Source organism: Megalobrama amblycephala, linkage group LG13 (assembly GCF_018812025.1).
Source record: "Megalobrama amblycephala isolate DHTTF-2021 linkage group LG13, ASM1881202v1, whole genome shotgun sequence".
NCBI classification, from domain to species: Eukaryota; Metazoa; Chordata; class Actinopteri; order Cypriniformes; family Xenocyprididae; genus Megalobrama; species Megalobrama amblycephala.
The window spans coordinates 23,791,532-23,814,111 of NC_063056.1; the positions used below are offsets into that span (position 1 = coordinate 23,791,532).

General features: G+C 37.6%; 2 protein-coding genes across 3 annotated transcripts; both read left to right on the forward strand.

The window, feature by feature from the left end:
* Window positions 1-174: 174 nt before the first annotated feature.
* Window positions 175-11,519, forward strand: stmn1b (stathmin 1b). 2 transcript variants are annotated; one of them, XM_048153002.1, is made up of 5 exons: window positions 175-195; window positions 9,496-9,541; window positions 9,678-9,850; window positions 9,939-10,130; window positions 10,234-11,519. In XM_048153002.1, the coding sequence occupies exons 2-5, from the start codon at window positions 9,526-9,528 to the stop codon at window positions 10,297-10,299; spliced, it is 447 nt and encodes a 148-aa protein (XP_048008959.1). In that variant the 5' UTR covers window positions 175-195; window positions 9,496-9,525; the 3' UTR covers window positions 10,300-11,519. The 2 variants fall into 2 exon arrangements, with proteins under 2 accessions (XP_048008959.1, XP_048008958.1); XM_048153001.1 differs by lacking the exon at window positions 175-195 and adding an exon at window positions 7,691-7,811.
* Window positions 11,520-12,277: 758 nt separating this feature from the next.
* paqr7b (progestin and adipoQ receptor family member VII, b) lies at window positions 12,278-19,071 on the forward strand. The gene is made up of 2 exons (XM_048153000.1): window positions 12,278-12,576; window positions 14,101-19,071. Exon 2 carries the CDS (start codon window positions 14,137-14,139, stop codon window positions 15,199-15,201), a length of 1,065 nt encoding a protein of 354 aa, XP_048008957.1. The 5' UTR covers window positions 12,278-12,576; window positions 14,101-14,136; the 3' UTR covers window positions 15,202-19,071.
* Window positions 19,072-22,580: the final 3,509 nt, after the last annotated feature.

Here is a 22,580-nt window from a genome sequence, read left to right on the forward strand (position 1 = left end):
AAATGATTTTAAATCTCACGTTTAGTTGTAAACTGTAGGCCTCCGTGTTTTATTCACGAAACAGAACCGACTCAATTAGGGCCATTCATTCGGGAATCGGACTGCACCGGTTGCCCTGTATATTTTTGATTCTCTAAAAAGACCTGACTCACTGGGTCATTCTTGGACACTGATTGGCCTGCCCTGTATAAAAAGGTAAGAATGAGTTCAGTTGCTGTAACAGCACTTGTTCCCTGGTCGATTTACAATGCGTTTGGGTGTGATTCACTGCGTAGGGATAAAAGACGAGGAGACAGATTTAACCGAATTTACCCCCTCCCTTGTGACCGACTAGGAGGGTATTCAGCTCACCCGCTTTCTTACCGTTATAATCGGATCTTTTGTTGAAATGTTGGCGGGACGTTCTGGGCCGGAGAAAACTAGGCAGCTGATATCTGCCTCTCCATTGTGCATTTTGATCGAGGCGGCTACCAGCATTACAACTTTATACTGGAGCAACCGTCAGCACTGCCTCCTAGGAGACTCTGGTATTTTTCCACTTGGGCACCATTGGGAGAGACACAAAAGGAAAAGTGCCAAGGAGAACAGTTTAGATTGTGGAGAGACTACAGTCTCATTGTTGGGTGTAATGTCATCTGGCCCTGGAACAGCGTGGATGAACATTGTCCACAATAATTAGTCAAAGTTGATACATTTAGTTGAAACTTCTATTTCCAGTGGAACTGCATGCAGTTATGGAAGCCAGTTTCGGCCACCGAATAAGAAAAAAAAAAGTGAATTGTGACCTTTTTGTCTCATAATTATGACTTTTCTCGCAATTCAGACTTTTTTTTCTTTGAATTTTTAGTTTATCTTAAAGTCGGCATGAAATGGAAGTCTTTTCTTCACTAAAATGGCTTCTCGAACAAGAAAAAATGTAGGGCGGAACTTGATTTTGTCCATCTGGAATTGATTGGATCGTTGTCGTTTGCTATTGCTGTGATCTCGATAAGAGTGACATGTTGTCCTGCCAAAAAATATCTTTGTAGAAAAGTGTATTATATTAGATTAACTTCCCTCAGTCTCGTTCACTCGAATGTAGCCTACGCCATTGCTTACATTGCTCAAGTGCCCAATACTGGCGGAACCCTTGCAATGTGTTTAAATGGAACGCCCTAAGCCCTTGATCACTCGGAATCCGCTGTGGGAAGTGCTTGGCTGCGTCCGAAAACTGACTTGTTCCCTAGATGCCCTATCAGGCAATGACTTTTTTAGGCAGCATTTGCACACGAAGGTACCTGACAAAACTGATTTCGGACTTCTGAGGCAGCGTAACGGCTTAATTATCTACAGCAAAATAGAGCAAGCTTTGGTGATAACTACACAAATATTTAATTACTACAATAATAATTTCTTGCTAGAAATGACATCAGAAGTGGAAAACGTTGGTCAAAAACATACATTTACACACAAACTGCTCTGCAACTTTTAGACACCATCTTTATTTTTAGCTCCACTGTCACAGAATGATTGTGGGATTTCAAAGGCAGTGAAGCATACATCTATGCCTTCAAACTATGCCTTCATCAGTCAGATGAAGGTATCACAGGAGACATGAATGAAGCTAACATTGGATTCAGATGAGCCTTAAAGAGTTAGTTAACCCAAAAATGAAAATAATGTCATTTATTACTCACCCTCATGCCGTTCCACACCTGTAAGACCCTCGTTAATCTTCGGAACACAAATTAAGATATTTTTGTTGAAATCCAATGGCTCAGTGAGGCCTCCATAGCCAGCAATGACATTTCCTCTCTCAAGATCTATTAATGTACTAAAACATATTTAAATCAGTTCATGTGAGTACAGTGGTTTAATATTAATATTATAAAGCGACGAGAATATTTTTGGTGCGCCAAAAAAACAAAATAACGACTTATATAGTGATGGCCGATTTCAAAACACTGCTTCAGGAAGCTTCGGAGCGTTATGAATCAGCGTATCGAATCATGATTCGGATCACGTGTCAAACTGCCAACGGCTGAAATCACGTGACTTTGGCGCTCCGAACAGCAGATTTGACACAAAAGATTACAGCAAACACAGCTTTTATGGGTTCTTGTGAAGGCATGTCTCAACTTTCAGTAAAAGGTCCAACATATTAGAAATACTTTTAGCTGTGTTGTTATGTATCATGAGTAACCAACTGAGTAGGCTAACTCAATTAGGCTAACTCATCTTGCTTATAATAAACCCATCCAATGTATCTGTGCATTTTTTTGACACGACGCACCACAGCTGCTTGAGGCTGTCTACACTGGACATATCAAACATTATAAGCTGGAACATTTGTCTTTCTCAACGGGTGCATAATGATGTTGTATTGAAGCATCCTTTGTAGCGTGATGCATCACATCACTTTAACACTTCATGTTCATGGCCTTTTTAATCTTAGAAGGTCATCAGAATGATCAGAATTAATATTAAAATTGCAAGATACAAACTCATTCTGATGAACAAAGTCAGAATTGTGAGATCGCAATTTTGAGAAAAAATTGGCAGATAAAAAGCGGTAATTACCTTTTTTATTCAGTATGTAGTGGTCTGAATTGCATGTCTATTGATTTTTTTTCTTCTGGCATACACAATGACAAAAATGCTGCATGCAGTTATCTTTCAGTCCTTCCAACTAAAATTGTCACTTATTAGATGGAGGAAAAAATATGCGCTCAAGTTAAAGTTAAAACATAGGATCTCAATGGACGGATCATCCTTCACGGATGTATCTAAGACATGCCATTTGTTTGATATTGAGACAATAGTTAGTGTCAGTTAAGGGAACAGAAAGCACTGAGAATATGCTATGACATCATATGTGTGACAGCATTTATCTACACAAATGTCAAAGATTTGTGGTGCTGGCATGTTTGGTCCTTGACAGCACAGGACAGGAAAGGGGAAAGGGAAAATACTGCTGGGCCATCATGCATATATGATTACTTATTACATAAGCATCAAAATGTACAATGACCTTGTCTGTACTGTATGTGCCTTAGTTGAATATTTAACACAAATGTCTATTTTATGTTAGCGGTTTGCCTTTTGAATTTAGGTTTGCTCAGGTCCCGGGGGCAAAAAAAAAATAATAATAAAAAGAAAGAAAGAAAGAAAGAAATTCTGGAGTGGGGCTGGCTGGACATCCCAACACAGAGATGAGGGCTTCATTAATCTATAATTCATCACCAGTTAATTCAGCCCCTAATGGAGGCAGCAGAGCACATGTTAAACTTGGTTCCTAGTGATGTAATTGCAAACTAATGCTTTACACTGCATTAACTGCTTAATACATTAGTGATGAATGACCATGATATATACAAACCTGATTCCAAAAAAGTTGGGACACTGTACAAATTGTGAATAAAAACAGAATGCAATGATGTGGAAGTTTCCAATTTCAATATTTTATTAAGAATACAACATAGATGACATCAAATGTTTAAACTGAGAAAATGTATAATTTTAAGGGAAAAATAAGTTGATTTTAAATTTCATGGCATCAACACATCTCAAAAAAGTTGGGACAAGGCCATGTTTACCACTGTGTGGCATCGCCTCTTCTTTTTATAACAGTCTGCAAACGTCTGGGGACTGAGGAGACAAATTGCTCAAGTTTAGGAATAGGCATGTTGTCCCATTCTTGTCTAATATAGGCTTCTAGTTGCTCAACTGTCTTAGGTCTTCTTTGTCGCATCTTCCTCTTTATGATGCGCCAAATGTTATCTATGGGTGAAAGATCTGGACTGCAGGCTGGCCATTTCAGTACCAGGATCCTTCTTCTACGCAGCCATGATGTTGTAACTGATGCAGTATGTGGTCTGGCATTGTCAGGTTGGAAAATGCAAGGTCTTCCCCGAAAGAGACGACGCCTGGATGGGAGCATATGTTGTTCTAGAACTTGGATATACCTTTCAGCATTGATGGTGCCTTTCCAGATGTGTAAGCTGCCCATGCCACACGTACTCATGCAACCCCATACCATCAGAGATGCAGGCTTCTGAACTGAGTGCTGATAACAACTTGGGTTGTCCTTGTCCTCTTTAGTCCGGATGACATGGCGTCCCAGTTTTCCAAAAAGAACTTCAAATTTTGATTCGTCTGACCACAGAACAGTTTTCCACTTTGCCACAGTCCATTTTAAATGAGCCTTGGCCCAGAAAAACCGCCTGCGCTTCTGGATCATCTTTAGATATGGCTTCTTTTTTGACCTATAGAGTTTTAGCCGGCAATGGCGAATGGCACAGTGGATTGTGTTCACCGACAATGTTTTCTGGAAGTATTCCTGAGCCCATTTTGTGATTTCTATTACAGTAGCATTCCTGTATGTGATGCAGTGCCGTCTAAGGGCCCGAAGATCACGGGCATCCAGTATGGTTTTCCGGCCTTGATCCTTACGCACAGAGATTGTTTCAGATTCTCTGAATCTTTGGATGATATTATGCACTGTAGATGATGATAACTTCAAACTCTTTGCAATTTTTCTCTAAGAAACTCCTTTCTGATATTGCTCCACTATTTTTCGCCGCAGCATTGGGGGAATTGGTGATCCTCTGCCCAACTTGACTTCTGAGAGACACTGCCACTCTGAGAGGCTCTTTTTATACCCAATCATGTTGCCAGTTGACCTAATAAGTTGCAAATTGGTCCTCCAGCTGTTCCTTATATGTACGTTTAACTTTTCCGGCCTCTTATTGCTACCTGTCCCAACTTTTTTGGAATGTGTAGCTCTCATGAAATCCAAAATGAGCCAATATTTGGCATGACATTTCAAAATGTCTCCCTGTCAACATTTGATATGTTATCTATATTATATTGTGAATAAAATATAAGTTTATGAGGTTTGTAAATTATTGCATTCATTTTTTATTCACAATTTGTACAGTGTCCCAACATTTTTGGAATCAGGTTTGTATAAACAAATTCTTTTTATCAAGCCAAATTTGATCATCACTTCTATATATAAAAATTAGTATGTGAGGGCCTGTCATTGACTGGCTATATATATATACTGTATATGGCCACCACCAGCTTTGTTGTTTTATAAATATTTAATGACCATACATATTTATTTTTGTCTCTTTATTAAGATACAAATACAGGAAATATTTCAATGGCATATTTAAAAAAAATCAGAACTAAATGGCTTCTTTAAGCAAAAATCTAATTATTTAGTATGTCCTCTTGGACTTCTTCCAGAAGAAACTCTGAGAAACTTCTCATCAGATTTTGAAAAGTTTCTTGGCCTTCCTGTCCTTTTCCATTCCATTTAGGTTTAAGAAAGCCAGGTTCCTGCTCAAGTGTAAGGGGAGGTCACTAAATACTTGCCACTTTAGCCTATAGCTGTTTTTTTCTTTACTTTTTTTAATACTACATGCAAAAAATCCTATATTTTCCAGTTAAATTCTAATAAAGAGACTGAGAAATAATAATATATGGTCATTATACCATTGTTAAAACAACATCTAATGGTGGCCTAAGACTTTTGCACAGTACTGTAGGCCTATATATATAGGCATGTAATGTGGGCAAAGACAGGTGTCTTCTCTGTTTGTTGTTTTATTTTGATTCAATTTTAAATTTAGATAATGGTTTCCTTTGTCTTACCTTAGGGGCTTTGGGAGACAGAGAAGAGAGACATTGGGAGGGGATGTATTTGTGTGTAAAAGCATGTGCAAGCAGTATGTTATTGTGGTTACGGCAGGGGAAGGGCATTGCTCTTATGGGAGCATAACAGCCTCCACTCTGTCCAAAGAGGAGGAGCATTACATAACACTATGACATTACGTTTCATGACATCATCCATGGATCCAACTAAAAATTTGATGATTTAGGCACTGGAAAAAACTCTCAAAAAAGCAAACATTGCTTATTAGATGCACACCAGCATTCAAGTAGAGGTGTTTTTTGCTGTTCCTATTCAGGCTAGTGTGGATTCAGTGGTCCATTAGAGAGAGAGAGTCTCTCTGTCTCAGTGGTTCTGTAAACTGGGTCACTGTCAGCGGTGGGAAATTAAACGCACAGTATCTGTCTGTCTGCCTGCAGGCAGTTTGGTTCTTCAATCCAGCCAATAGATGTTTCAGTGCATTTATCAGAATGTATTTTGGCATTAAGTCTTTGCACATCTGGTGCACATGGGTCAGTCAAAGTGCACATCTGGCTGTGGATAAATTGGCTTTAAAAACATTTTAACAGATCAAGTGTCAGGTTAGGTTTAGCCCTCTTATAATAAGGCTGACACATAACAAAGGAAGATCAATAGGATGTGGTGTTTTTCCATCATGATCAATTTGTATTGACAATTTTATACTGTACTAAAAGACTATACTTAAAACCATCTTTGGACTATTTTGGTATCAGAAAGTTTATTTATATATATATATATATATATATATATATATATATATATATATATATATATATATATATGTGTGTGTGTGTGTGTGTGTGTGTGTATTAGCATTCCTGGCTTACTTCCAATCAGCAACATGTGTGGTAAGCAACATATGTGTAGCAAGTATGTTTATCAAAGGCCTGCTGATGAACTTAAATCTATTTAGTCTTTAGTCTTTTAGACTAAATCTAAAATAGCTTTAATGATAGCCTTTGCCCCCAGTGATATCAGTAAAAAAATATCCTTGGCAGGGGGTTTCTCAGTTCTCTTTGTGTCTTTGTGTAAGACACCAGAGACCCTAGACAGGGCGAGGCATCTAAGCACCATCTGCTCCCCCTTTTCCCTGGGCAGCTTACTAAATGTCTCCCCCCTCATACAGGATGAATAAGATCCAGGGTGGGGCATGACGAGACTGGCAGAGCATGATACAACACTTTTGGACAGAGATAAGGCCTACAAGGAAAATATTAGAGAGATATTCATCTGAGGAGCAAAAAATATATATTAAATCTAATGTAATGCAAATGCATTCCATTAAGTGTTAAGGGCATCTGCTTAGTTATTATTTGAAATATAATTTTAATGCATTGAAACCAAAAGAGTAACTGATTCCAAACATTTTCCTTTCTCAGACAGAGACCAAGACCATTCAGTGACATAGAAACAAACACCAGCTACAAGACAGTAAAAACCAGTCAGCTTGAAATGCAGTGCTGAGACTATCAGCTCTGCCATTTAGCTAAAGTTCATGCAATGACAGAGGATTCATTGAGCCATCGGGAAGAACAGAAGCAAAATCACTAATGCCAAGTGAACTGTTAATTACCAGATTGCTTTGCTCTAAAAACAATTTGTAAAGTAGGCCACAGACATGTTGCTGCTTTGTTCTAATAATTTATGGGGCTGTAGTCATCTCTGTATGACTAACACCAGGGGTGAGGTCAGGTCTAATAAAGCCTCATCTCAGATAGCCTTGAAGTTATTTTTTAAGGAAAATAAATTTGCTAGACTCAAGTTGTCATATTCTATTCCACTAAATTAAGCTTTCATAGTATTAGGCTATATATACTAGGCTATACACCATTGCTTCTCAATGTCCATTTATTATAATATATTTCTATTCATAAATAAGAATTATACTGTGTAAATGTGAAGGCGGTCATATATATGCCAATAATTTAAAAGTAAATTAGGACTACGAGCTTGACATGCCATTGAAATTATAGCGTACTACATATCCCAGAATTCTCGACTCGACAGTCATTGGTCACATCCAAATGTGACGTAACACATTTTGGTCCTCTTTTGCGCGAACGGTTGATGCTGAGGCAGAGAGGAATCTGCGCGCGGTCAACTCCGGCTCTGATTTTCACTTCATCTAAAGGTGTGTGCTTTTTGTTGTCAAATATTAATATTTTTGCAATGTATCCCAACCGATCCTCATATTAAAGTATCAAAAAGGTAAACTTTTGTATGGTAATTTTTTTTTTAAGTAACACCATTATTTACCTCACTCTTTGGGGAGGGGATGTAGATAATAGACAAGGGCGTCGAGAATATTCTGTATGGTTAGATAGTTATATTAAGTAAGAAAGTCCATGAATTTAAAAATAACACGCGCAGCCATCTAGTTAACTGCTCATCGTGGCGCGACAATTAGGATTTTGTGTTTACCGTCATTTAATCGGGAGGGAATTGTGCAAATGGTCGAGGTGCAGCTCAACCGTTGCTCTCTGGCTGGCTTTCGTTAGTTGATGTTTGCATGTAGATTTTACAGATGGTGACACAGACTTGAACAGTTTTCTATTTTACCTCAAATTTTAACAAGCCCGCCATATATTCCATAATACAGTGTGACAGGTGATCTAAGGGTCTCGACGTCTTTTGTCTTCGTTGTTTGTGCATTCACCAACTATCCTGACAAATTATTTTGTTTACCTAAGCATGCATCTATAACATCGATTAATAAACATATTGCAATATGCATTTTGCATGTCAGCACCGAGATTATTCTGTTCAATGGGCAGTGCAGTAGTGTCTGTTGTGAAATGGGAGAGATTTGGGTGTGATCTGGTTTGCTGGAAACGGTTGATACATCCATACCATTATTTGTAAAGCTTGAATTCAGTATTAGCATGTTCCTTGAACATGATGAGGCTCTTGTTATTATTTAATATGGTATAAAATGTGATATTATGGATTTTTGCAGGCTATTATAATGGGTGTATCTCGGCCATCTATTGTCTCCAGATGAGATCCTGCATCCCATCGGATAGACACTAGTGCTGGATGTTTATTTTCAGCCATCGAGTGATGATTGTCATATTTAAGATGTCAAGTTTGTCTAAATCTTAATATGCGACAAATCTCAACAACGAATTAGCTCGAGGATCACTGCCCTTTTGTCTTTGTTCGTTTCTAACACAATATCCCCTTTGTTTTAGTCTCTCAGTGGCCAGTTGGATCACATTACATTACAAAAAGATGTGATGATTTGGTTTCTCTAAATTTCACCGGAGTGGACATCCTTTATTGTAGATTTTAATTGAACTATTATCGTTTAATTAGATGATGATGACAGCACGTCTGAATAGATGGATCCGGTGGTTGTGCTGGCAGCGACTCGTCCTATTCTTGGCGTCCAGAAAAAAGGATATATTGCCATTTAATAGGCAGTATTTTTTTTATTTTTAGCAAGTGTTTTGTCTTGCTTGTTTCCTTCCCATAATATCATTCACTTAGTAAATTATGCATGACTATTGTGGCGACGCCACTCCCTTAAGTAGTGTACTAGTGTTATTTATGTATGTATTTATTAGGTATATTTCTTGTATATATCACAGTAGAGACCAATTCCTCTCAAATATTTTTCATGAATAGCTAGCTTCCTTATTTATTTATTTTTTTTCAATGATAGAAAGGCTGTTGTGTAGCTCAGGCTTGTTTACAGTATGTGATAGAATACAGATGATTAAGAGAAATGATTGTGTAAGCATAAGATACATCAATGTTAGTAGCAAAACGTTTGCATTTTTCTGATATTATTATTATATGCTCTCATTTGGCAGGTGTGTGAAACCATCGAGGTTGGAAGTGCAATGGCGTCCTCTGGAGGTAAGATGTGAAAATAGCAGCAGCTAAGCTCCAATTTCAAAATCAATATGCTTCACTATAACCATAATCTAAATGAAGTCATTCTGCAAAGAAAATGGAGCATGCATTATTAAATGCAACGCCATATCGTTCACAGATTTTCAGGTTAAGGAACTGGACAAGCGTGCCTCAGGACAGGCTTTTGAAGTCATCCTGAGTCCCTCGGCTCCAGATGCCAAGGGAGAATTCCCACTTTCCACCCCCAAGAAGAAGGAGGTATCTCTGGACGAGATCCAGAAAAAACTGGACGCAGCAGAGGAGAGACGCAAGGTAAGAGGTTGTTTGGCATTGAATTGCATACTTATCCTGCATTCTGTTCCTCATTTGTTCTTCATTTGTTCCTCATATTTCCTCACAGAACCATGAGGCAGAGGTCCTGAAGCATTTGGCTGAGAAACGAGAGCATGAGAAGGAGGTCCTTCAGAAAGCAATGGAGGAGAACAACAACTTCAGCAAGATGGCAGAGGAGAAGCTTAACCAGAAAATGGAAGCCAACAAAGAAAACCGCACAGCACGCATGGCAGCTATGAATGAGAAATTCAAAGAGAAGGTGTGTATGTAGATGAATACATACAGTATTCATTGTATGTTTGAAAGCATTAATTCTATTGAATAATACATTATTTGAATGGATGTTTGTTTCTTTATTTTAGGACAAGAAGCTTGAAGAGGTACGAAAGAACAAAGAAACAAAAGAGGGGGGCGAGGGTGAAAACTAAGTTTCCCCTCTCATTTTCCTTTTCATTTAGGGTATAGTATTGGGTTTTTTAATGTATCCAAAGATTTATTTTTTGTTCCATTAAATGGTCAGTTTTCCATGTTTGGATTCATGTACTTGCCACTTTTTTATTAAGGGGTTTTGGGGAAAAGCTGGTGCACAACATTTCATCATTTTGTGTGTATTCAGTTCCGTCTCTCATCATCCCCTCTAACCTGTAGATTTGTCCAGTTGCAGCTCTATAGCGTTTAAAATGAGCAGTGTTTTACTGATAGGGAAGCATGCCTGTGTTATGCATAGGTCTAATATATACTTGGTATATTGCATTGTGCAAGTCCACCTGTTCCCTTGTATGTCAGTACTGCCATCCTTCGAGCTTAATAAAGTTGCACAGTTGTTTGTTATGGTACCAGTTTTGCCACTGCTTCTTTGTTAATCTGCAGTCAGCCAGAGTGTAATGTGGAGTAAAATAATTTCTTAAAAATGTGTACATTATGGAGATGTATGGCAGTTTCTGTAATTCTATATAGAAAAAAAGGTTTTGCCAAAATAATTAAATCTTTTGGGACACTTTTTGATGTACTCTTTATAATCTGCATGAGATTCTTAGTGTTAATACTAAACATTATCCACAAGCATTTCCTTTACTGGTTCATACCTTCATAAGTAATTCATACCTAATATGCACTAATGAAAAGAAAAAAAAAAGAAAAAAAACAACAACAAAAAATGTATGCATTCCGATAAGTACTTGGAAAGGTGTGAGTTTAAAAAAAATACATCGCTTGAGACTATACTGGCATCTAGTGGTTTTGAGTTTGTCAAACAGGTATTAGAAAAGGTTTTTGTTTTGTTTTTTAGAAAAGAAAAAGGAAAAAAAAGTGTTTTTTGAAAAATCATATCAAAATGATTTCAGAAAAAATAAAACAATGTTGACATATTGACAACAATTATTGATTTATCCTTCGTTGCCAAAAGAGAGTTAGGTGCATGACAATTTATGGAAGTTGTAAACAGCTTTGCAATGATGAATGGCTTGTTGTCCACATTATTATGTGTTCAGAAATAGTGCATCAATCTTTTCTAAAAATGAATTATACCTTATTTCCAAAATTCTGAACTCCCTTAGTAGAAGCAATTACATGCATCCAAAAATAGATCATGTCCACTAATATGTTGTGTGAATAAATGTTTTTTTAATTGAATAAAATAAAAATGAAATCTTGTGCTTGTCTGTGTCGTAGGAAGGGGTATGAAGCTCAAATGTCCAAATTACCTCCAGTCACCCACACGCTGTTATGACCCAGTCTGAATGCAGTCAATCAGAGTACTGTAGACAGAAAAGCTTATCAATATGACAAACAATTACATCAAACAACAACAGAAAGTCTTAAATTATTTTTATTCTGTCTCTTTGACAAATTTATGCTGGTACAATACAGCATAAAGTGCATGGGGAAATGCTATTATTACTTGACTGACAAATATTTTGCCTTCCTGTGTCTAAATTAACAATGTGGATCTTTGTTTCCACTGTTAACAGAGTTTGACAAGGGCACATTGTCAGCCAGAGTGCTTGTGTGGGTGATGAGATAAGCCTTCACAGTTCACATAGTTTAGCACAAGTGAAAACAATACATTCACAATGTGTACATATTAGACAATGTGTACACTACCTTTAAATTGAATTGATTGCAATTACAGGATAATAAAAATTGAGTGTTTAAATGTCTACATGTGGCTTTTGCCAAATCTGTGCTGTTAACTCTGAATGTAGGATAAATTTGCTATTTTACACATAAAGTAGCACTGATATATGGTTGCATATATGTAATATATGCTATATCTAATATATCCCATAATATGTACACATTTTGTCTGTGTGATACCACAGTGGCTCTCATATCGCCTTTTATTAAAGAGGGCATGTAGGCGGTTTTAATAAGAAGAGGGTAGTTTCACATTTCACAGCCCATACATTTTACAGGGTGTTGCCACCTTTAAGGGTGTTTCCTATTGGCGAGTTATTCTAGACGGAGGCGGGGACAATGCTCTTCGGTCTTTCTGATTGGACAGTTAACCTGCCCATCAGAAATCCTTAGATTTCGGCCATCTGACAGCGGTACTGCAGGGAGCTGACAGGAGCCTCTCCCGCTCAACAAATTTTCACGTATTTTTTCATTATGAAATTTTCTTTGTTTCGTTTCGGTTCCTCAAGACGCATATGAAGGCGCGGTTAAATGCAAGACTCTGACTGAGGGGATTATCCTCTTAAAAGGTAAACCAGTTCATTTACCGATCATTTGTTTAAGGCAAAATGAAAGGTGAAAAATAAAATCCTCCTTTGCACTATATATTCTTTTAGATAAAGTTTTTAAAAAACATGCATAACCTTCGTGTTGAAGCGTTAAGGCGTGCATATGGGGAGGATGAATTATCATAGCTCAAGATAGATTATCGACATGTTCAAACATGTGCTGTACATGATGAGGTAAGGAAGAGCACGTTTTAGGTTGTTTCTTGCACCTGTAGACGTTAAAATTCGTCAAAACATTTCATTGTTGCGCTTCCGGCGTCTTACGTTTCTTTTTCGAGAATTTACGAGAGAAACAGCTTGAGGGTGTGGGAAGGGTTGTCTGCCTTTTGGGATGCCATCACTAAAATTGTCCACAGCTTTTCCCCCTTCTGTCTCGTCGTTTTAATAGATTCGAAAATTAAAATTCATTATTTTTTCCAGACCTTTTGTTTTCCAGACATTATGATCGATGATTTCGTTTTATCAGTTTCGTCCTTATTAATTCATGTTCACGAGGAGCTTTACGCAGAGCGCTGATGTTACGTAAGCGGTGAGAAGAAACGCCCCGTTTTACATCACGTTACCTTAATATTCAGGGTAAACCAGTTTTTGCAACCCATTAACATTTAGTGACATGTTTTTAACAAAAATAATATTTTCATGGTCCTGGTATTTCATTTTAGCACGTTTGCATGGATCGCTTACACTGTGGTTTGCATTCAAATAGAATGGAAATAACAGCCAATAAAAAGTAGCCCTTTTATTGGTCTTTTTATGATCTTAACATTCCAATTAAAAGACGTAAACCTTTAAAAAATACATAAGGGTTCTGTAACTTCAGGTACTTTAAGTCCTAGGGGTTTATTTTATTAAAACTAACAGGTTTCATCTTTTTCCTTTCTGTTGAAATTCACATTATGTGCTGAAAACATTTTACTATACTTCATGATTTATTTTTTAGATGTGTATTTTTTTTAAATAGTTTTACCCAGCTCATACTTTCAATCTTAAACTATGAAAATGTCTACAACTATGATAACCTAAACGGAGAGTGAAATAAAGAAACCAATTCTGTATTAACTTAAAGATTTTTTGAGTCATGGAGTCATTTAAAGTTATGTGAGCCAAAGTAGTATATTGTTAGTCATTTACAAACAATCTTTAATTTTGTAATTTTTTTTTTTAAAGTGAATTTAGGATATACATAACATGTTTGCTATGTATTTGTCCTTAGCATGACAAAGTAGTTGGCTATTTTATTCCAAAACTTATTTCCATGACCATCATTTCCTGCACAGAATGTTATACAATACATTATCTGAGCTGTAGTGTAAACATTTGACTTTAATGGGAAAAAATACAATTCATATATGTGATCCATGTATTCAAACTGTTTGTATACAAAGCGGTGAGAGTGTAAAAAAAAATATTTCGTTTTTTTCCCCTTGTGAAGGTAACGAAGAATGCAAGGGTAATATTTAACTGTTGAATATTTTTCCCTAACAGATTTCACAATAGACTGCCGCTTAATTATTCCTCACCATGGCAACGGTTGTGATGGAGCAGATTGGGCGGCTGTTCATCAATGCACAGCAACTTCGTCAGATCCCACGTTTCCTGGAGTCAGCCTTCCCAAAATTGCCTTGTACTGTTATGGTGAGCGATGTGCCGTGGGTTTTCCGTGAGTCGCACATATTCACAGGCTACCGGCCGCCTGACCAGAACTGGCGCTACTACTTCCTCACTCTATTTCAGAGGCACAATGAGTCTGTAAATGTGTGGACACACCTGCTAGCCTCCCTCATTATCTTGGTCAAGTTTCAGGAGCTGTCTGAAACCGTGGATTTCCTGCGAGATCCACACGCCCAGCCGCTGTTCATCTTGCTCCTAGCCGCATTCACCTACCTGGGCTGCAGTGCGCTGGCCCACCTACTCTCAGCCAAGTCTGAGCTCTCCCATTACACCTTTTATTTTTTGGACTATGTGGGCGTAGCCGTTTACCAGTACGGCAGCGCCCTGGCCCACTTCTATTACGTTGTCGAAGAAGAATGGCACGCTCAAGTACGAAGCTTTTTCTTGCCAGCTTCAGCCTTCCTGGCCTGGCTGTCCTGTACGGGCTGCTGCTACGGCAAGTACGCCAGCCCGAGTTTGCCCAAGTTCGTTCACAAGCTATTCCAGGTGGTGCCCTCGGGCCTAGCCTACTGTTTAGACATCAGTCCGGTGTTTCATCGCATTTATAAATGCTACAGCTCCGAACAAGGCTGTGCTGACCAGGCGGTGGTCTACCACTGCTATCAGGTCCTCTTCTTTTTGATCAGCGCCTACTTCTTCTCGTACCCCCATCCTGAGCGCTGGCTCCCGGGACGTTGCGACTTCATCGGACAGGGCCATCAGATCTTCCACGTGTTTCTTGTGCTCTGCACTCTAGTGCAGATCGAAGCTGTGCGACTGGATTACAGCGAGAGGAGACCTCTCTACGAACGTCTTCATGGTGACTTGGCTCACGATGCAGTGGCTCTTTTTATCTTCACAGCGTGTTGCAGCGCACTCACTGCGTTCTATGTGCGCAAACGGGTGAAGGCGTATCTAGAAGAGAAACAGGAGTAGATGTCCTGGCGGGGACCTTGCTTGCACATGTAGGAGGGATTGCACTGGTCTACAACAACTGAAGCAACTAACAATGAAGGACCCTCTTCATATTTTTCAGTGTATCTTATATTTGTTGTTAATGGTTTTGTTATGTGGTCTGCCAGTGCATTTTGAACCAACTGCTTTCTGTTTACCAAACTGGTGACATGCTTTAAAACCGCATTACTCATGGAGAATGGCTATAAAACAATGGATTGCCTGCTGGAAGGTGCTCAGTTCCTAAGCGGATCTGTTTGACGAGTGCCATTACAACCTAATAAACCCAGTTTACGTGAGATCTGTGAGGAATGTCAGCATTTTGCTGACTGGTTAGTTTGCATACAGGATAGTTTATGTAGACCATCACTAGATATGTTGCATTGTGCCTCTAAATCCAACCTTATTTAGAAGGATATGTTACTCACATGCCATTTACATATTTGGCAGACATATACCCTGTGTTCCCTGTGAATCAAACCCATGACCTTGGTTTGCTAGTGCCACATACTACTGAATGCATACAGGAAATTAAAATGTCAGTAAATAAAGTTTCCATGCCATCAGACCAGTGCAGTTAGCAAGGTGTGGAGCTCAGATTAACTCATTTGGATGTCAGTTAAATGCAGGTCTTAAATCATGACAGAAATGTTACAAACTCCATAAGGAATACCTTACTGAAAGATGACTGATCATTAACCAGTTTCTCTTTAATTATCAGATCAAGTCAGATCAAATTTACCCCCTGCAGTGGTTTTCAGATTTTAAACAACAATTCTCGGGTTGGCTTCACTTACTTCAACAGACCAATGCAAATCAGTGTCAAATTGACTTCTGAATTGTCTTACATTGTGTCCGACCCATCCAGTGCCACGTTGAGGTTAGTTTATAATTATCTGCGAATTGCAATCGATTGGTTTTGCACTGCCAGTGCACACTTCCCTGCCTTTTTGATGTCTAGCCTCTGAAGAGGGTTAAAATACTAGATGCTATGAACAAGACAGTAGGCAGGATGTGATGTCATTGGGTTGAAGTATAGTCAAATTGAAGGATTTCAGATGCAACCCTCGCTGATTATTAATTTGACACAACAATGCTCATTTTTATGATTCTCAAACTTGTTAGAAAGTTGCTCAATGCCACTTTTTTGGAAATTGTTTTTCATAATGTTACAATAGACAGTTCACCCAAAAATGAAAATCCATCATTTACTCACCCTCATGTTGTTCCAAACCAATATTTTGAAAAATGTTCCCACTGTTTTTGTTCATACAATGAAGGTCGATGGGGTCCAAAATAACTATTACATTGACTTATTGTATAGACAAAAAAATATTTTTGTAAAGGATGGCAGAATGTTCATTTTTGGGTGAACTATCCCAGCCAAAGAGGCTTTTGAGAAACAATGTCCTTCAAAGCTATATGATGTCCTTTTGTCATGAAGATGCTCCTTTTGTACACAAGGGCTATAACTATGGCCTTTACCTTTACTCATACCCTGATATGAATGCCTTTGTGTGTTCTGTGCAGACATGGATTTTTCTATTAGAAGTTCAGCACTTTATTTACAAGAACAGTCTGAGCATCAAAACTAATATGTGTTAAATGTATATTCTAATGTGCCTGACTACATGCATGCATCCTTGTGTGAGTATGCATACAGGTGCTTGTCGTGAGTGTGTGTGCGTTTTTGAATGTATATGTATACCTATGTGAGATAGCTACTGATGAGAAAGGATATGAAGGCTCTGTCTTAATAGTCTGAACCTGTCTGGTCTTTTAATGACCTTGAAATACATCTTGTGTAGCTCCCCTTGTCTCAGACCTTGTTCATAAACCAACACAGATCCATCAGACAGAAAGTGGAAGGATGATCTATTTTCTCATTGAAGTGATCCATATTCCCTTGAGATGAATATTGTGTCACTAGACTGTTGCTGCATTAACCAGGAAAGCCTCTGTGTGATGTAGCATAAGAGTTTGTTTATAATCCGCTCCCAGAAAAAGAAATTGTGGCTGTGGTATGAGCCGTTTGAGATATAGCAAATAAGCGAAGTCGTGAAAAACGGTGACCAGCATTTATTTTTGCAACCTGGAACACATATGGCAGAATAAGGGGCCATTCACACAGAACACGTTTGTGTGAGACGCTAGGTAGTGAAATAAAAAAAATGCAAAGTCTAGAGATGCTTATTTAAAATGTAAACTTGTATTAGCGCTGCTTTTTAAAAAGCCGTATCATGCACGAGGCGCTGCAAAAGACTTGAGCGCAAAGGTCAAATGTGTCCATCTAGCACATATTTACATAGAAAAAACAAAGATAAAAAAGCAGCACACTGGAAAGCAAACGTAAGTTAAAGGGTAGTGGAATGAAAAAATGCAAGGTCTAGAGACACGTTTTATTTTATTTTTTTTAAGTTTAACTTTTATCTTGAGCGCTGTGTTTTTAAAATGCTGTGTTGTTGGCGATGCTGCAAATGACGCAAGACAAGCAGAATGGGCAAAGGACAGTCTATCGCATGTAAAAAAAAAAACTGCAGTGGAATACAAAAAAAAGCATTTTCGCATTTAAAAAGCGATATGCAGGGCAGTGAAATGATAAGAAAAAACAAGGTCTAGAAATACATAAAAGTTGAACTTATTTTAACTTGACACAGCATTCTAAAAACAACGCTCATGCACGAGATGCTGTAAAAGACGCAATGTTTAGTGCATGTTGACAGAAAAGTAATCGAAAAGTGCTGTGGAATGCAAAATGTGTTCTGTGTGAACAGTCCGTAAGGGCAGCTGGGTTTACACAGAACGCATTTTTGCAGTTAAAAACATGAGACGCAGGTCAGTGGAATGGAAAAAAAGAGACTTTTTTTTTTAAAGGTTGAACTTATTTTAAATTGAGCCCCGTGTTTTTAGAATGCCTGGTCATGTGCGAGACACTGCAAAAGACGCAAGCACATCGGTCAAACACGTCCGTCTAGCTCATCTTCACACTGAAAAACAATAGAAAGGAAGCACAGTGGAATGAAAAAACACATTCTGTGTGAACGGTCCCTAAGCCAGTTTTAACAGCACCAGCAGACAACAATGATGTCACAGACTGATGATGTCGTTGAAGACTGGAACTGATGAAGTGACTAACATGTTGTCAGTTGGCTCATAATATCTCAGAAAATTATCACATGGTGGGTGCTTTATTTAATGAAAAACCATAATGATATAAAAAAAATCATTTTAGAATATTAATTATTAGAAAAGATATTTAACAGAAACAGAATATGTTGTTTTTACTGTTGTACCAGCCTGTGTTTAGGAAATAAATGGGGAGGCTACCGAGAGCTGATGTCACTGAGAAAGACAACAGATGAGGTCATCTCCTGGCACGACCGGGATTTGACCTAAAGCCTCAATTCCTGTAATGCTCAAGTGGAATTTTAAGAAATTCTGTAAAAGATTTCTGCTAAACTGTAAAGTGTCTTTCTTAAATTCTGTACTAATCTACTCACCATGAAGACACTTAAAGAATCTGAATAGACTTTTCTATTTTAACATGACCATGTTTAAAGTTTGTTTTAGTGATTGTGTTTCTTTTGTATTGCACTTAAGTGAAGAGGAAGGACTGCTCAGAAAGTTACTTCAGCACTTCTTGATTTCGTTCAGCACTTGAACTCAGTTTTTGACTGTACTCAACCATGAGCCCTTGCACGAAGCTGAACTAACACTCTTGTGTTCTGCTGCAGTGCAGAACAGGAAAATAAAGACTGGTGTTAACCTAAACTGTACCATTGTGTGTGGAAATGACTGTGTTGTTGTACTATGGTATTTAAGTGAATAAACAACTGTAAGTCCTACCTTCCACTACATGTCATTGTGTTTCCTGTGCAGAAAATTTCAAAATAATATATAGAGTCATTTTTAATATAAAATATCAGTTTGGTGTATGCACACTCTGTTATCGTGAACAATAAAGCTATTGTAATCCATTCAATCCACAGCTACAGTGACTGTCACAGCTGAGTGATAAAGCAACAATGCAAGCCCAGATCACTTTAAGGGAAAGTTCACTCAAAAATGCAAATTCTATCATTCACTTGGAATAACATGAGAATTAATAAACTGACAAAATTTTCATAATTTGAATCTGAATTTGCAAAAGTGAGCTGTCCGCAATCTAGTAAACTAGTCCAACTGTGTCTAATAGAAGCTTATTCCATTAAATGTATGGATGCAATAAATCCATACTCATTAGTATGGCAGTTATGGTATTTTATCCAATTTTCTAATTGATAGACATCACTCAACAATGCTGAGTCTATTGGTTTTTTTTTTGTAATCTGTAAAAATATATAATCTGTAAAAAATAATTTAATATGAATTAGTAAAACATATATATATATATATATATATATATATATATATATATATATATATATATATACACACACACACACACACACACACACATATATATGTGTATATATATATATTATATATTATGCCTAATATATATATATATATATATATATATATATATATATCATTAAAGAAATAACTTTAAAAAAAAATATTTTCAAGTACAATATGTGGTATGTGGTACATTCATCATCAAACCCTTTTTATCATCGTTATCATATTCATTATCGTTTTTGTATAATGGCACTTTCAAATTTGTTAATGAGAAAAGAACTGTAAAAGCACATGCAGCCACCACAAGATGGCAGTGTTGTCCAAGACAACATTGAACAATAATGTTTTTGCAAACTGAATGTCTCACAATCCTTTTCAGCTATTTAACGTCTCAACATTTGTGTAAAACAGCATCTGTATATTACTTCAAAACATTAATTGTGTCACCTAATAACAAGGATTTCACCTGCTCATCTTACTTTTAACATGCATTTATATATTCCTAGTAGTGGTTTGCTATTCTCTTTCTTGTGGAAATGTTGGCTATGAGTCACATCTTCCCATCAGACCTCTAGAATGAGTGAGAAGAGTGCAAGGCTTGACACACAACATTCAAGCTCTGATCACATTCCTCTGGGCTCCAAGTTCCATTCCAAGGCCAAGAGGGCTGTTGACAGTCTAAAGCATGTCGCATGATTCGAGGGCTCTATCTCAAACTTCATATCTTTCTTAGATTTAATATGCTCTATAAAGAACAGTTTGTTCCTCTCCACTCGGTTTCTGTTGTTTTCTCGCCCCCTCTTTCTTTCACCCCTTCCTGAAGACAAAGGCCTGCTTGTCAGGCCCAGTGCTTAATATTCTGAAATGCTGATTCTTAGCTGTCACTTTGCTTTTAGAGCTGCAAAACATAATCAAATAATAATAATAATAATGATAATAATTGATCAAAAATCTCTCTGAAAATCTATAATCTGGAAATCCATCTGAAACAGAATTGTGTCATTTCATTTTAACATGCCATTCTTGCATCAGAATTGTGGTGGACAGGAAAGGCTTTCATCTTCAAGGCTCAAAAACATCTTTCTCAGCTGGTGTCAAAGCTTAACCAGCACTGATGAGTTTAGTGGTTTTTTAGACCACTTTGAATTTAACTTTCAATGAAGAAAATAAAACTGATGAAGAAAAAATAAACCCTAACCTATCCTTGATCTTCACTCATCAATGACAAAAGAATTACAAATAATTTTGACTTAAAATTCATAACATAATAAGCATGTCCCGAGCTGATCTCAAGGAATGGTATTGGGGGCTGATTAAGCATTTTTTAACATATCGGTATCGGCTTTCCTAAGCCCAATCCTTTATTTTACATCAGCTGTCACGCAGGTGTTGTGCAGTAGGTGGTAGTGTGCACCTTCAAGTGGGTTTTCCAAATGGCATTAAAAGAAAAAGAAGCTAAAATGTGGGTAGATGACGCACGACAGCCAATGAGGTCTGTTTTAGCGCATCACACACAAATCACATCCGAAATCACATACTGCCCTACTGCCCTACAGTATGTGACAAAAGTCGTATGGCCAAATTCACAGTACTCATAAAAGATGAGATTTTATGAGATTTCAAAGACGGTCGGATTTGTTTCTTTATGAAATTTCAATGATAGTTGATTTTGGTCCTTTACTAGATCACAGTGACAGTCAGTTTTGTTCCTTTACAAGATCTCAATGGATGACGGTTTTGTTTTGTTATGAGATTTCAATGACGATTGGTTTTGTTTCTCTTTGAGATTTCAGTGAGGGTCAGTTTTGTTTCTTTATGAGATTTCAATAACGATTGGTTTTGTTCTTTCAGCAGATCTCAATGACGGTTGGTTTTATTCCTTTACAAGATTTCAATGACAGTCAGTTTTGTTCCTTTACGAAATTTCAGTGACAGTCGTTTATTTCGGTTACGAGATTTCAAAGACAGTTTTGTTTCGTTACGAGATATCAATAGCAGTCAGTTTTGTTCCTTTATTAGATTTCAATGACGGTTGGTTATGTTTCCTTTACAACATTTCAATGATGGTCGGTTTTGTTTCATTACAAGATTTTAATGATGGTTGGTTTTCAGTGTCTGTTTTATTTGGTTACAAGATTTCAATGACAGTTAATTTTTACTGTTACGAGATTTCAATGACAATCAGCTTTGCTCCATTATGAGATTTCAACGATGGTCGGTTTCGTTCCGAGATTCCAGTGACGGTCAGTTTTGTTCCTTTCCAAGATTTCAAAGAGAGTCGGTTTTCATTGTGAGTCAGTCAGGTTTGTTCAGTTACGAGATTTGTTCTTTTACAAGATTTTAATAACAGTTGGTTTTGTTCTGTTAGAAGATTTCGGTTATGCGTTTTCAATGATGGTTTTGCTGGGTTATAAGATTTATAAGATTGGCGGATTTCGACAACTGTATATTTACCATCGATTTCTGTTCCCCCACCCCATGAGATTCTAAAAAGGCAAAAATTGAACATTTAAACTGACGCTGGATAAAGTCCATCCACACATACCATTTGAATGGGAGAAAGTGCAACGTGCAATATGGCGGAATAAGTCCCACCTTCTAAATAAGAGCCAATCGCCGATTGGTAGTCATCGTGTCACTGCAGCGGCTGTTAGAAGCTCCGGTTCCTATAGAAACAGTCAGACTTGTGCCTCCGAAATGAGACACAAGAGATGTGCATTTAGGACTGCGCATGCGCATTGGCTTGATCCAGCCTGAAAAATACTGTTTTTTGTCATGATTCGAGCGTTTAGAAACAAAATTTATTGTTGTAAAATAAATATGAAATATAATCGAAAGCTTGACAAACAGCTTTGGAGAATTTGATGTTTTCCCATTCAAAGAGATAGGAGCTGCACTTGAATGCCTGAGAGGCGTTTCAAAGATGGCCGGTGAGTGAAATGACTTGTCTTAAAGGGACT

Excerpts from the sequence above, each read along its gene's own strand:
- stmn1b (XM_048153002.1), top strand. Across the intron at positions 9,851-9,938 it reads CAGCAGAGGAGAGACGCAAG|AACCATGAGGCAGAGGTCCT; the intron begins GTAAGAGGTTGT and ends ATTTCCTCACAG. Across the intron at positions 10,131-10,233 it reads ATGAGAAATTCAAAGAGAAG|GACAAGAAGCTTGAAGAGGT; the intron begins GTGTGTATGTAG and ends TCTTTATTTTAG.
- paqr7b (XM_048153000.1), top strand. The coding sequence starts at position 14,137 with ATGGCAACGGTTGTGATGGAGCAGATTGGGCGGCTGTTCATCAATGCA.